The sequence below is a fragment of the Helicoverpa armigera genome, chromosome 2, assembly GCF_030705265.1.
Source record: "Helicoverpa armigera isolate CAAS_96S chromosome 2, ASM3070526v1, whole genome shotgun sequence".
In the NCBI taxonomy this organism is placed as follows: domain Eukaryota; kingdom Metazoa; phylum Arthropoda; class Insecta; order Lepidoptera; family Noctuidae; genus Helicoverpa; species Helicoverpa armigera.
This window is the reverse complement of record NC_087121.1, coordinates 10431911-10447903: the sequence shown is the minus strand read 5'-3', so window position 1 is coordinate 10447903 and position 15993 is coordinate 10431911. Positions and strand designations below refer to the sequence as shown.

General features: G+C 41.0%; 1 protein-coding gene across 4 annotated transcripts in view; it reads left to right on the top strand.

Annotated features, from left to right (window-relative positions):
• Positions 1 to 15993, top strand: part of LOC110378209 (dynein axonemal heavy chain 3) — a 59825-nt gene that overhangs the window by 12854 nt on the left and 30978 nt on the right. For 2 of the 4 annotated variants that reach the window (XM_064039762.1, XM_064039758.1), the window contains exons 1-23: positions 1374 to 1487; positions 1790 to 1974; positions 2452 to 2714; positions 3090 to 3247; positions 3776 to 3968; positions 4297 to 4523; positions 5009 to 5186; positions 5658 to 5920; positions 6177 to 6378; positions 6861 to 7031; positions 7470 to 7617; positions 8058 to 8256; positions 8949 to 9117; positions 9524 to 9717; positions 10102 to 10230; positions 10614 to 10815; positions 11255 to 11407; positions 11830 to 12053; positions 12332 to 12500; positions 13082 to 13187; positions 13653 to 13822; positions 14506 to 14620; positions 15570 to 15784. In XM_064039762.1, coding sequence (XP_063895832.1) covers positions 1375 to 1487; positions 1790 to 1974; positions 2452 to 2714; positions 3090 to 3247; positions 3776 to 3968; positions 4297 to 4523; positions 5009 to 5186; positions 5658 to 5920; positions 6177 to 6378; positions 6861 to 7031; positions 7470 to 7617; positions 8058 to 8256; positions 8949 to 9117; positions 9524 to 9717; positions 10102 to 10230; positions 10614 to 10815; positions 11255 to 11407; positions 11830 to 12053; positions 12332 to 12500; positions 13082 to 13187; positions 13653 to 13822; positions 14506 to 14620; positions 15570 to 15784 — 4146 coding nt within the window. In that variant the 5' untranslated portion in view covers position 1374. Of the gene's footprint in view, positions 1 to 187; positions 403 to 934; positions 1126 to 1228; positions 1307 to 1373; positions 1488 to 1789; positions 1975 to 2451; positions 2715 to 3089; positions 3248 to 3775; positions 3969 to 4296; positions 4524 to 5008; positions 5187 to 5657; positions 5921 to 6176; positions 6379 to 6860; positions 7032 to 7469; positions 7618 to 8057; positions 8257 to 8948; positions 9118 to 9523; positions 9718 to 10101; positions 10231 to 10613; positions 10816 to 11254; positions 11408 to 11829; positions 12054 to 12331; positions 12501 to 13081; positions 13188 to 13652; positions 13823 to 14505; positions 14621 to 15569; positions 15785 to 15993 lie in introns of those variants that run through there. The other 2 variants (XM_064039767.1, XM_064039763.1) reach the window with 2 other exon arrangements.

Here is a 15993-nt window from a genome sequence, read left to right as displayed (position 1 = left end):
ACAACAGTGATGGTTTGGAGCTGACCTGATGATGGAGACCAGAGAAGGTCGAGGGAACTCGACAACTGAATACGTAAATATAAACCACCTCGTGTTTGGGCTCATATTGTGATCCTCAATGAAAATATGATTTAAAAAGCTTTCTTTTTTAAATTTTTGACCGATTTGCAAAATATTTTTTTGTCAGACTCCCTCCGTCCGTCTCCATACCTGATGGCGGTGTTCCCCGATGAACACTACATGGTGGACGTGCTGACCGAGTCTCTACGCGTGATGTCCGTCAACAAGCCCGGTCCACGAGCCTTCCTCGCCAGCTATGAGGAGTACTTTTATATCCTCAACGGAGAAGCTAAACAGGACCTGCTGTTGTTCATGTCGCAGGAACCACCGCCTTATCTAAAGGTATCATATCATATCGTTTATTACATTCTATAATCTACATTAGGTGGAAATATTAAATGATTGTCACAATTATGAACAGCGATGGACACAGAAAAATATTTATAAGAGGGGAAGGCGTTTAATTTAAGATAGTATCTATACAGACAGGTACACACTTTACATGCTCAGATATAATGCCTGCTCAATCTGCCACCCCGCTACGTGACGACGTATCAAAAGTTGACAGTGAGCACCAGTAGTTGGCGCTGATTGCAACAACATTAGCTTGAGCGAAAAATGCCATTGCAATGATAATACAAGAAATGTTTGTGTGTTTGGAAAAGGGTATCAGATGGTCACTTACTCAGATAATCAAAATGCTAACTTACATCTACTATTTCATTAACAAAAATCATTTAATCGATACTAAGGCTTAAAATCAATACTTCTTGAACGTCAACAAAGACAGCCCCCAAAACACCCACCCTTAACCACTCTGATGTATTATTGATGGGAAGAAAAATGTCCTAGTCACACATGCCCCGATCCTCAGGACTTCTCAGCCCGCATATACATGTACGAGAAGCTTCGCGACGAGGTGCTGTTCCTCCGCCGAGACATCCCCCTCAACATGATCATGTTGGACTGCGGGCCTATCAACGATGCTCTGTGGGACATCGTCAACGGGCTCAGACAGCATATTGTCGACCACTTCATCGCTGTCAATAGGAAGTGGAACCGAGGGTGAGTGTATTATGTCTTCAAGACTGAAGGTAGTGGGACATCTTCCTCAACATGATCATGTTCTCAACATGATCATTTTGGACTGTGGCTCCATCAACGATGCTCTGTGGGACATCGTCAACGGGCTCAGACAGCATATTGTCGACCACTTCATCGCTGTCAATAGGAAGTGGAACCGAGGGTGAGTGTATTATGTCTTCAAGACTGAAGGTAGTGGGACATCTTCCTCAACATGATCATGTTCTCAACATGATCATTTTGGACTGTGGCTCCATCAACGATGCTCTGTGGGACATCGTCAACGGGCTCAGACAGCATATTGTCGACCACTTCATCGCTGTCAGTAGGAAGTGGAACCGAGGGTGAGTACCTACTAAAATTCTACCTTTTACAACAACCTCGATGTTCATTTACCAATTTATGTACAATAAATTTGAGAAAATAAAAGAAATCATATTAAGCATAACAAGATTACATTATAAACTTTCTCAAAATATGAACTGGATATATATTTTTTAATCTTAGCAATTGTAACCGCCTCATTATGGCCGCGAAGACGATTGATTCTATCGTAAACTTCTAATTTTTGCCATAACACGTTAGTTTTTAAAATATGAAAGCAGGTAAAATACATCGCACTTACTATACTGTATTCTACATCCAGCATCTGCAACATCTACGAGGAGATGGCAGCCCGAGCCTCCGAGAGCCCGGAGACCACAGCGCAGCTGGTGGAGCTGATCAACTACATCATGGACTGTCGCGACAGCGCCATGTTCGACCTGAAGGAGAAGGCCAGGACTACTGCCGAACACGTGCTGTTCCTTATGCAGCATGCGCATTTGACCTGTAAGTCATATGTCTATGAGCTGGTCTGGTGAAGGGGTCTTTAGAAAAACTTGAGGAATCAACGCTGGCCTTTCTTAATTGATTCATGTTGCAACGGACTAGCAAGCGCAGCGTAGGACGTCCACCAACAAGGTGGACAGACGACCTTATAAAGGTCGCCACAAGACGCTGGATGCAGGTCGCCTCCAACAGGTATCTGTGGAGATCTAAGGGGGAGGCCTATGTTCAGCAGTGGACGTCCGCCGGCTGAGATCATGATGATGATGATGATGATGCAACGTACAAGTATGTTCGTTTTAGGTACTCCGTTGATTTTCTAGCGAAACTCCGTCAGAGCATAATACGAAAGGTTTGTCAAGCTATTGTCTTTTACTTTTTTATAACCCGCAGTGATGCCCCATGATAAACTTAATATAAGCTGATATTTGTATGCAAAATATGTTGCCCAATTCTTCATATGTTGTCTAAAATTTCCAGTTGAAGACGTTAACCTGAACACCCGAGTGTTCCTCTGGCCGCTGGACATGGAGGAAACTATAGACCTGACGTTAAAAACCCTCAACACGAAGAAGTCCATGGCTGAAGACAAGTTGAGGAGCAGGAAGACGATCTTCGAGGATAAGCTGAAGAAGCATGAGAAAGATCTGGAGTTGTTCCGTCGCTTTGACCCTCCGCTGTTGAACTTGGATCTGTTGAAGGATGTGGTTGAGAGGGTTGATGGTATATTCCGAAATCTAATGGTAAGTAGACCAATCAATCGTTAGAATCACATGTTTGAAAATTTACTGATAATGCATCTTGATCTTTCGGTAGTGTTATAGACAATCTTTTAAACTGAGGATGAGTTGAGATCGGATTTTGGGGAGTTGCGGAGATGATTATGGAATCTATGGGGCACTTTATTTATAGTCAGTCATATTTAAATATTTAGTGGACAAACAGTCTGGCAAAGGTAGGCTAAGTGCTGGATGCAGGTCATTTGAGGAAATCAATGGGTGGTCTTATGTTCAGCAATAGACGTTCAATAATCTGATCAATAATATTGTAGTGTAGTGTACAGCATTGTTGCAGTTATTAGCGTCCTTAACACTTTTGCACATATATTCCTTCAATAGGAAGACAAGCGCGAAGCCGAGGACATAATCAACGAGGAGACACTACTAGACCAGGAAGTATCGGTGTACTACAGCCTGCAGACCATGATATCCGGCATCGAGCCCTTCCACAAGCTTTGGCACACCTCGCATGACTTCTACGATGGATATGAGAAATGGTACAGCTTTCTTCATATATTTATTTGCATTCTATAATTTTACAATAGGGAGTTATGATAGCAGATGATATAGTAGTACAGTTATGGACCCGGTTAGGGTACAACAATAAAAGGCATTAAAAAATTTAATAGACTTGAATCTCAGTGAATCTTTATGAACAATTGCAAAAGTGAGTTTCTTTCTGTCAGCGTGTTGGTAGCGATGTCACGCATAAACTGCTGATTCATATGAAATGTGCAGATCCGGATAAAAGACGGGTTTTACTTATATCCGGAGGCGTGAAGTAATTCCCTCGGATAGGTGGAACCGCGCGGAATAGTTAGTACTAAAAATAAGTCTTAATTAAACTATGATTCTTTTATCTTCCAAGTGTAAAAACGAACCCTTATAGGTTTATTGTTTTAGCCTTATTGTTCTGCTTATTAATGTCTCGGAATTTTCCGAGTCATCTGATTTGGTACCAAACTAGCACAAATATTCTGTATCATTAACAAAACATTATATTTCTAAGCTATATTTTGCTTTAGGTACCACGGCCCCTTCCAAGGCTTAGACGCGGAACAGATAGCCGAAGACGTGGAAGCCTGGTGGAAGCTCCTGTACAAGTTGGGTAAACAGCTGTATGACTACCCGGGAGCCAAGCGTATAGCTGACATGGTGCGAAACAAGCTTGACAAGTTCAAAGTGCTGCTGCCCGTGCTGTGTGCTATTTGTAATAAGGTAATATTATTAAACATACTATCCATATTTTTTTTTTGTATAGGAATAATAATTAAAAGATTTTATGGAACGTGAAACTTGCATGATAGCTGATTTACGCTACGACTTTGAGAACTGAAAATAAGTGAAGTTAGATAGATACTATATACGTGCATAATATTATGTATATAGCCAAATCTGTACAAGTGTCATCATCATATCATATCATTCTTAATCCCAATTTAATTTAGAGTAGGTGCAGTTTTTTTCTATACTCTTCAATCTTTCTATCAGCCGTCATCCCGTTTAGCTAATACATACTAAAAAAAGCCCTCAATGTGTTACCCAGGGTATGCGCGACCGGCACTGGGCTAAGATCAGCGAGCTGATCGGCGCCGAAGTGATCCACGAGCCGACCACCACCCTGGCGGACATGGTGGAGCAGGGCGTGCACGTGTACGCGGCGCAGCTGGAGGAGATCGAGCAGTACGCCTCCAAGGAGTACGCGCTGGAGAAGGCGCTCAACAAGATGAAGGATGAATGGATTGGGATCAAGTTTGAGGTCGTGCCTTATAGGTCAGTGATTTGTACGTCAATGAAAATGTACCCCTTCGTGGCATTTGGGTAAAAAAAAAAAAGAAAATAAACTTGCGTATGACTCCAGAAGAAGGTTGACAGAGAAAAATCTCTTATTCGATTTTGACATTTAATGAGATCATTTGAGCGTTTCGAGACATAAATCGATCTCATAACTGTTTTATTTATCGTTAACTAGCAACCCACCCCAGATTCGCACGGGTACAGTATATCTCCACTATTTTATGTATGTTATTATACATACAAACCTTCCTCTTTAATCACTCTTTCTATAAAAAAAAAAACGCATGAAAAACGGTTGCGTAGTTTTAAAGATTTAAGCATACCCAGAGATAAAGGTACAGAGAAAGCGACTGCTTTTAATGCTATGTAGTGATGTCGCACACACCGCCTAGAATAGTGCATAGATGGAATTCTTCTGAGAATTTCACTTACCAAGTTTCTGGTCCTTCCACTATCCCCAGGGATACGGGCGTGGGCATCCTGACGGGGCTGGACGACATCCAACAGCTCCTGGATGACCACATCCTGAAGTCGCAGACCATGCGCGGCTCGCCCTACGTGAAGGCCTTCGAGGCCGACATGATCGCCTGGGAGGAGAAGCTCATCAGCATGCAGGATATACTCGACCAGTGGCTTACGGTAACATAAATGGGTCTTTCAGATGATTTTTTTTTAATATGTAAGGGAATTAGAATGTAACACTCGTTGTATAACCACGGAACATAGACAAGACTGTCTTTTTTATTTCATAGATGATGTGACGTAATTTCTTAGCTAATTTACTAATGAATATTAGTAAGGCTGTGATTGATTAAATATTCAACAATTTTCTTGTGCTTTTTTACACGGATAGTTCTTTTCTTCAAGCTAACGTAGGCCACATAATATATTATATGTCAGTTGAAAATATATGTTTGGGACCTATGGGAATATGAGTTTTTGGCATAAAAACTCTATAATCGAATATGACACTTAAAAGACAAGAGGATTTTGTAAAAAACCCTTTTGTTTCTCTCTCCCTTAAGAACCGTTGTTATCTCCAGCAGTCAACTATGAAATCACCTCCAAAAATCATTTCTAATGAGCATATTACCATCTGCATTTTTCCAGTGCCAAGCCACATGGATGTACCTAGAACCCATCTTCTCATCTGAAGACATAATGCGTCAAATGCCGACCGAAGCTCGGAACTTCCGCGACGTGGACAAGGAGTGGAGGACCATCATGGCAGCCACCATGAAGGAACCCATGGTGCTCGAGGCTACTGACTATCCTGGCTTGCTAAAATCCTTGAAGTTCAATAATGCGTTGTTGGAGGATATTCAGAGAGGATTGAACGATTATTTGGAGAAGAAGAGACTGTTCTTCCCAAGGTTTGTGGTTATTTTAAAGTCGATAAATACGAATAGGAATACTTATTTCTCACTAAACTTTCCCGGTAATAGTTTTGAATTTTATAAAAAATGCCTTGCCTAAGGCTGAAAATTATCATGTTCTTAATACTGAACAATAGTGAACAAAAAATGTCGTTAAATAAACAACCACACGAGGTCGAATTGAGAATCTCCTATTAGGAAAGTCGGTTAAAAAATCAAATGTCACCATCTATAAGCAATACTTTAATTTCAGATTCTTCTTCCTATCCAACGACGAGCTACTGGAAATCCTATCAGAGACGAAGGATCCGATGCGCGTCCAGCCTCACCTGAAGAAGTGCTTCGAGGGTATATACACGCTGGAGTTCAACTATATCAAGGAGATCGTCGGCATGTCCTCGGCAGAAGGGGAAGTTGTCAAGCTGTCTTCATCTATACAGCCTGCTGACGCTAAGGTAGGAATACTTAAATACTACTTTCCAGACTCACACAATGTAAACTAGTTCGCGCACCCGAATGAAAAGTAGATCACTATAGTTTTCCTTGATGAACAGGCAGTAATAATTTTTCAAATCGGATCTCTTCAGAATCGGTTCCTGAAATTATTTATTAATTGCTTTGTAATCCTACTAATGATATAAATGCGAAAATCCGTTTGTTTGCTTCACTTCCACGCAAAAACTACTGAATCGATCATCATAAAACTTTGTACACGTATTCTTGGTGGTACTAGAATGAACATAGGATACTTTTTATTAACACACTACGCGGCCGAAGCCGTGGGTGGAAGCTATTATTTATATAAAATATAGGGGAACTAAAGGATAAAATATCAGATGTAGATCGATAATCTTGTTTCTGTTTCGCATCCAATGACGAATTAGAGTGACTAAAAATCTTTTTTCACGTCCTTTAACTAAATTTTCACAATCCCCAGGGTATGGTAGAACGCTGGCTCCAGCAACTAGAACACCAGATGATAGTGAGTCTCCGCGACGTGGCTAACGAGGCTATCACCAGCTACGCGACCACCAAGCGCGAGGACTGGGTGCTCATCTGGCCGGGCCAGATCGTGCAGTCGGGGTCTTGCGTCGAGTATACACTGGAGGTACGTCTGACGTCATGTTCCGTCTGAAATTGGTTGAGGCGCCATAACGGAAAATCGCCTAAGAAAAAAGGGTGCCGAAATGCGAGTGAGCGACGAGGAACATTACTGTGTCCGCCCATATACGCCGTCTGAATCCGACAATTTTTTGTTATATCAAAAATCGTTGACAGATGTCTCATAACCGGAACGCTTTGTTAGTTATCTCGTAACTGATCATGTCCACCATACGAATTTGACTCAGAAGAAGGCGCCTGGCCTTACCTGCATTATGGCATCTCTGCTATTCTTTCCTTACTCCGTGGTGATATTCCTTTCAAGTATGGTATCGCAAAATTTAACCAAATGATGCCTCCATCTTATCTATATATCTTTATGCAATTTTTATGTGCTAATTTTACTATGGTATATTATGTGTAACATTAAGTTAATTTTCGCTAGACGATAGAGGCAATAGAGACCCAGACCCTACCCGAGCTGATCGAGCGCAGCACGGCACAGATCACGGGGCTGGTGTACCTCGTGCAGGGAGACCTCAAGCCCGGCAACCGCATCACTGTGGAGGCGCTCATCGTGCTCGACGTGCACGGTAATGTCACTCTTATTTCATAATTTTTAAGGTTCATTTTGCATGCAGCTGGAGCAAATAAACATGCGCAAGTGACAAGAGCACGCGGGTAGGTATTTTGCTTTGGTACATGCGCGAGTTCCTGGATCCGCACGATTTTGAAACGCATGTAACCTGCGCATGTGCCTTAACGTGCGCAAGCTACTTGCACCGTGTAGATGTACCCTAAAGAGAACTTCGATTTTACGAAACATCACGCGGATTATTTTTTTTTACAATATTTGTTAAAGGAATTCAATTATAATCAGGCGTTATTTTGGTCCTTAGATTGCCTCTTTATTATTCTCGTAGTACTTACGTGTTTGAGAAAAGAGGCACGTTTTCACAGAGCTACATCATGAACTCATGTTTACTACATCATGAACACTGTAACATGTTTTCAACAAACTCCACATTCCCAGGTCGTTCCATCCAAGAAGAGTTACTAGAGCGTAATGTGGTGGACATAACGGACTTCAACTGGATCTCTCAGCTGCGGTACTACTGGCGCGGCGAGAAGATGGTCTGCTCCATGATCACCACCGACGTGGAGTACGGGTTCGAGTACCTCGGTAACACTGGCCGGCTTGTTGCTACGCCGCTCACTGATCGGTGCTTCAGGTGAGAATATACCATATATATTGTGTTTACCAGAATAACAAGTGTCTAAAGAGGTGTAAAGTTAGTCTTTTAAGGACGGGTGAAACAGCAATCGTGTAGATTGTTATTTTGTACCTAAGTACAAACACTGCTATACAACAGTAAAAATCTCTCACCTATAAGGTCCAATGTTGATTGGGCAAAATTTACAGATTATAAAAATAATTATATAAATTACTAGCCGCTTTCCTTTTTAGTGGGAGCGATTGCCCGCACCGGGATAAAATATAGCCTATGTTACTCGCAGATAATATAGCTTTTCTAATGGTGAAAGAATATTTAAAATCGGTCCAGTAGTTTTTGAGTTTATTCATTACAAACAAACAAACAAATTTTTCCTCTTCATAATATTAGTATAGATATAGGCCCAAGAAACCATTCTAGTAATTTTGGATTGAAATATTGATTAAGATAGAAGCAGCTTGATTTGCCGTCGTCTGTACCTTTACTGGCTTCTAACAACCCTTAAGGATTGCCAAAGTTCAATGACAGCCGGCTACTAAACACAGTCTCTGGTGTCCAAGATTTACTTAGAAAGTATATACAAAATGTTATGTTCTATATTTAGAACAGTTGGAAACGAACCCACACACTCATACTTGAGAGGTTGGTTCTTTACTCACTTGGCCACCACGACTTTTTGACTGTTGCAGGACCCTAATGAGTGCATTAAAGCTGAACCTGGGCGGTGCACCCGAGGGTCCAGCCGGCACGGGTAAGACGGAGACCACCAAAGACTTGGCCAAGGCCGTCGCCAAGAAGTGCGTCGTCTTCAACTGCTCTGACGGCCTTGATTATAAGGCGCTGGGCAAGTTCTTCAAGGTATGTTTGAGCATTCTTTATTTTCTTCAAAATTTATTACAGAGTGGACTGTCAAATTCGCTTCTCTAAAAGATTTTAATAGCGAAAGATTTACAGATAGAGAGTCTTCGCAAGTATACTGTGTGTTTTAAGATCTATGTTTACTTAAATTACCTATGTTTTACAAACAGTAAATACGTTGAGTTTGACTTCGATAAATTTCCTTTGGATGTAAAATCTAGAATAAATAAGACAGTAAAAACGCCATGATCAATTTATCTCATGGATCTTACAACTAGCCAGCTGAATACGCGGTGAAATAGTTTCTTCGCCGAGTCTTCCCGCAATCAAAATCCATTCGAATAAGTTCAAACATATACCATAAGATCTTAGCTTCAAAAGAATATTCTGGAACGTTCCACCCCAGGGTCTAGCTCAATCCGGCGCGTGGGCATGCTTCGACGAGTTCAACCGCATCGAGCTGGAGGTGCTGTCCGTGGTGGCGCAGCAGATCCTCTCCATCCAGCTCGCCATCCTGCGCCGGGAGAAGCGCTTCGTCTTCGAGGGCACGGAGATCAGCCTCAATCCTACCTGTTCTGTCTTTATTACTATGAATCCTGGGTAATTGATCTTTTTTTTTTGTATTTGGGGTTTTGTATGTTGAACAGAAATTAGGTAGGTACTTTAACAATTCTTGCTGACCTGGTTTTATGTATTTTTATGCCATTCAATCATTTGCAATATGTTTTTTTATATTTTTTTTAAGTAATCTTATATACTGTACCTAGTACAAAACTTAAATCAGTACATTATGCACTTCAGTGTACATAAATATTTTAATACTTTCTAGTGCTGTAACTAGACTAGCATTTTAATGGATGCTATAATTTCTAATGCCCTCAGTCTCTCCTTGAAGATTAAGAACTTGACAGCTTCCCCTAAGGAAACCATTATATGTGTTATTCACTACTTGGTAGTGAACCTAATAATTCCTATTCTTTCCAGGTACGCAGGTCGTACGGAGCTGCCTGACAACTTGAAGGTGCTGTTCAGGACCGTCGCCATGATGGTGCCGGACTACGCCATGATCGGGGAGATCACGCTCTACTCCAACGGATTCGTTAATGCTGGCCCGTGAGTGTGACTTGATTCATTTCTAACATTTACAATTCAGGATATTTTGGCAAATGGATATTATTTGGCAGAATGAGGCTAATTTCTAAATCTCGGAGGGTAACAAAACTGGTTGATTACTGTTTATATTTACTTGCCTTTATGCCACACAAAACATAAAAAAACTCGGGTCAATTCAGACTCAATGGCGATCCGTAACTAAATTCAGAGCACATTTCACTCCATCTCCTCTGATATCTATGGTTCTCGTAGCATTCCGTCACGACAAAAAAATATGTTGTGAGTCTTGTAAAATAAGATGGCCCAATCATCCCAAGCCGCTGAAGTGTTTTTTAATTATCCCGTCAAATCGTCAAAATAATGATTCTTCTACTTTCCTCCAGTCTAGCCCGCAAAATAGTGCAAGCCTACAAGCTGTGCTCGGAGCAGCTATCCTCACAGAACCACTACGACTACGGCATGCGAGCCGTCAAGTCTGTCCTGCTGGCTTCCGGCGCCCTGAAGAAGAACTACCCTGAGAAGGACGAGTCGCAGCTCGTCTTGAGGGCCATTATAGACGTCAATATGCCCAAGTTTTTGTCGCAGGTAATGTATTTGTAACTTCTTTCCGTAGGTTACGATTTCTCTGCAATCGCTATTTGTAATAAATAATAATAGTATATCGATATCTGTGACCACCTATTTTTTATATTTTAAATGATTTTTATATTTAAAAATGTAACTAATATGTATTAAAATGAATAAACGAACATAACAATGTAATCGAACATCATCAGACCGTGCATTTGGCGATGCCCCTCGGGCACCTCCGGTTATGTCTAAAAATGCTTTCTGCGCACCTGCTCGAAGCTCCGATTTACCATTTGCGGTCAATCCCAATATTTTATCTATCTGTCGATTTGCTTACTGTTTTGCCTACTCAGATATATAAATTTGTCATTTCTTGTATGGGACTAATGTATACTGGGAACGGCCGTATAATCACGAATTATAGTTAGCTTCATAATAATATTCTGGATACCAGGACGTGCCGTTGTTCGCGGGCATCTACTCGGACCTGTTCCCGGGCGTGGAGATCCCGCAGCCCGACCGCGCCGAGCTCACGCGCTGCATCCTGCGCGAGCTCGACAAGCGCAACCTGCAGGCCACCGACTGGTACCTCGAGAAGATCATACAGGTCAGAACCCAACATACCCGGGTACCAGGACGTGGGCATCTACTCGGACCTGTATCTCGAGAAGATCATACAGGTCAGAACTACACAGTCTCTCGTCTCTCGTCCATTTATATATTACTAGCCGTTATCCCGCGGTTTCACCCGCGTCCTGTTGGAGCCGCTGCCCGAACCGGGATAAAATATAGCGTGTGTTACTCGTAGGTTATGTAGCTTTCAAATGGTAAAATAATTTAAAAAATCGGGGCAATAGGTTTGATTGGGGCATTACAAACAAAAAAAAATTTCCTCTTTATATTATTAGACTAAAACTATACATGAAACCTCTTAAGACCTCATGAAACCTCTTATTCTAGATTTCCTCAAAGACCATCATGACCACTCCAGATTTTTTGACTCTAAAACAATTCACTATTATCTTGTAGATCTACGAGATGATGCTGGTCCGTCACGGGTTCATGATAGTAGGCCAGCCGATGGGCGGCAAGACTCAAGCCTACCAGTCCCTCGCAGAGGCTTTGAGAACTCTGCAGCTGACCAAGCCACCGCCCCGGCATAAGGAGTTCGGAGCCATCTACAGGATCCTCAACCCTAAGGCTATCACCATGGGACAGCTGTATGGCTGCTTTGATCCCGCTTCACATGAGTGGTATGTGAAAGTAAATAGTGGTCGTTAGAATTATGACGTAGAAGTAAATCCAATGGACTTTCTGACATTATCCCCTCGGCTTGTCAAATTAACTGCAGAAATGCAAAGACCTTTGAAAGTTTGAAGGTTATCTCAGAAAAAAAAGTTGTTGTATGAAAGTTATTAGTTTCATTCAACAAAGTATGTATTGAGTGAGGACTATATTTCGTGTGACTTTATCCCCATAAAGTCTTACTTAAGTCATAACTCTACTATAATCCTTAGTAACATTTCCACAGGTCAGACGGCGTCCTAGCGATCGCATTCCGCGAGTACGCGATGTCTATAACCCGGGACCGCAAGTGGATCCTGTTCGACGGGCCCGTGGACGCCGTGTGGATAGAGAACATGAACACCGTGCTCGATGACAACAAGAAGCTCTGCCTCATGAGCGGGGAGATTATACAGGTACCTATCACGTTCATATTAGGCGACCTCGGTGGCCCAATGGTCACCATGTCGGACTGCCGAACTGATGGTGCCGGCTTCGATTCCTGGTACGATCAACATTTGTGCGATGAGCATGCTAGTTGGCTGGGTTTGTTCCCACTAGTTCAGTTATGTATTTATGAATGTATACCTATGTAAAGTATATGAAATTTATCAGTCATAACACATGTTTAAAAATTGGTTACCATGGGGCTAACCGACTGTGTGTGAAGGTGTCGCGATATTCGCGATATTTAATATGCCAACTGCAAAACATCAATCGCTCAACAGTTCAGGATTTTCTAAGCAACTTGGCTACTGGATTTATGACCGCTAGAGCAAGCTCGCTTTCATTTAGACGCCTGAATCTGTCCAGCCTTTTTTCATCACTTTTGCGATCGGCTTCCAGTCGTAACTGAATGCAGCTGACTGAGTAACAGAGTGCCTATATGTCCCTTGGTAACACTGGTTGTCAGACTTACAGGCTTCTCAGCTACTCAAAACTCAACTGCCAAGGAGTCTCTCAGAAAGAATTCTCCTTATAAAATGTTTATTTACAGATGACAAACAAAATGAATCTGATCTTCGAGGCGGCAGACTTGGAGTTCGCGTCGCCGGCGACCGTGTCGCGCTGCGGGATGATCTACATGGAGCCGGAGATGTTAGGTATGTAGCTACTACTTTGAAAATAATTTTAAACACTGATAAAATTGTATTTGGTTGTAAAAAAACAAGTTTCAAACCACTTAATAGTAAGTTTCTAATCTTTGCTAATATTTTTAACATTGCTGAAGAGTTACTTTGTACGTCTAATCGTCCTAACATGAGAAAAAATTAAAAAAATGATTGTGTTAGATAGCATTTATCAAGGAAGATATAACCTTTATATGGGTGCGGTGTGTAGTTATCCAAAGACACAGGCAAAAACGCGGGCAACAAATTCCTAAAAAGATTTTTTTTTATCATTACAACTACAATTTTTTAAGATTTTCTGCCTAGTTTAATAAAGGGAATTCCATAACTCATCTCATATGTTATGTACTGGTTATTTATTTTTACCATCTTATAAGATATCTGTGTATACCATGTTCAAACTTATTATTATTTATTAATTATTTTTATGCCTTCAAGGTTGGCGAGCATTCCTGAACTCATACAACGCGTACTTAACGAAGAAGCTGATCCCGGAGCAGTTCGAGCTGATCCAGGAGCTGATCGACTGGCTGGTGCAGCCCATCCTCGACTTCCTGCAGCTCAAGTGCACCTCCTTCGTTAGAGTCGGCGAAATTCATCAGTTCGATGTTAGTTGTATCTTAATTGATGACTCTCTGTTTACTTTTAACACGCTTAATTTGACCCACTGCCGGTTTCACCACGGTAATTGGCCAGGGTCTTCGATTAGAATGTTTTTTTAAATATATTTTTAGGTTGTCTATGTGTAGTTAGGCCGCTATCTCACTGGCGTTTAACGAGCATTGTTTCGCAGCTTCAAAGGCTACGCTTACAGACTACATACATACTCACAGGCTAGATAGACGTCAACGCTCGTAAAAGTTTGACAGTGGGACAGCGGCATTAATGCTGGTTAGGATGCAAATATTGTTCTCTCATGTGTGCTTGGCTTTTTTGTTCTGCACATAGGAGGAATTTAGCCTATTGCTATCGCGCTGGCCAGACGGGTTGATAGAGGTTTTTTTCCCGAGAAGCCGAAAATCGATCTCAGTGGCGTGCATTTGGAGAGGCCTATGTCCAGCAGTGGACTGCGATAGGCTGATGATGATGATGATGATTTGTGCTTGATAAAGCTAGAACTCAGTTATGTTCATGTTTACATACTCGTTGTAAATTTTCGATTACAGTCCTTGTCAAATAACTGCTTAAATATCACGCTTGCTGAATTATATAATTGCAATCTATACAGTAGCCACCTTAAAGCTACTCGAGTATTTGAATTATATACATATTATATGTACATGTTGCACAGTCGTTCACCCGGCTGTTCACGTGCCTGCTGGACGCGGAGACGCAGTTCAGCACGGTGTGGCTGCAGTGCACCTTCGTGTTCGCGCTGCTGTGGGGGCTCTGCGCCACCATCACCAGTATGTAACACATTCTTAACAAAAACAAATGTTTTTTAACATGTTTGTATTAGCTTCACTTGTAACTATGTATGGAAGAAAATCTTGGAAATTTAATTTAACCCACATCTTGAACTTCGACTGTTCGTAATTATCTTTTTGCATTTCTCAATTTTATCAAATCAATCTAGCATGTCTTCTTCCATACTATGTTCCTCTATCTAACTACACTTCTCAAGTAACTTGCAATATACAATGTGTCCCGGGGATAAGTGACCGCCCGAAATTTTTTGAATATTTGTACAAAATTAAGGATAATTTCATTTACATTTTTGAAAAAAATCATTAAAAAAATTTTATTGTCAGGCCTGTTACTAACAGGCTTTGCTCTTTTTTTTTTCAAATTTCAACTTACTGTATTTTTGCATTTGTTTGAAATAGCAGCAAACATTGTTGTGAGGTATTGTAGGAAATATCATGTAGTTTATTAATAAATTAAAATAAAGTGATATTAAGGGGGCATTTATTGGACTTATTTTGAAAAAACTGAAAAAAAGGCGTTATTGCGCGTTGATAAACTATGATGTCGGCTAGTCAATAAAGAAAAAAGAATTTAAAAAGATGTAAAAACTTAGGAAATATCTTAAAAAAACTGCAGCACGTCACAGTATTTACTAAAAATCATTAAAAAAAAACCAAAGGCGGTAAGTCCCAAATATAAAGGTAATTATCCTTAATTTTGTACAAATATTCAAAAAATTTCGGGCGGTCACTTATCCCCGGGACACATTGTATACTCTTAAGTGCCTGCCATTTGTTTCCTTACTAACTTTGAACCCGTAGTTCAATCAATCAAATGACATAAAACATCAAAATTCCTAGATCAGACCCAGAAGAATTATGCATGAAGTGTGCATACTTATTCTGTATGTCTGATTGGTATTCATAAACTCCAACATTTTACATCTAGGTGAAAGCCGCAAGATCTTCGACGCCTTCTTCCATAAGCTTCTAGAAGGGAACAACAACCAGCACCCGAAGCCCAAATCCTTCAAGCTGACGAAGACCCAGCTGTTCCCGGACAAGGATACCGTCTTCGACTATACTTATGATAAAAGGAACAATGGGACCTGGATCTCTTGGATGGAGACTGAAAAGGAAGTGCCTTTGCCGGCTAATGCTAAGGTATTTATGACTGTGTGGTAAACTGTTAAATCTTTTTTAGATGGTCTCTTTTTAAATCCGTCTCATCAGAAATTTGCGTACACTTGAGTCATCTTATAAATTTGTCAATAAGCACAGGTACTTTCCCTGATGCACTTAAAATATCGATTGTAAAACCGCTCTTTAAAAAGGACGACAAGGAAGCCGTAGAATGTTATAGACCAATATCA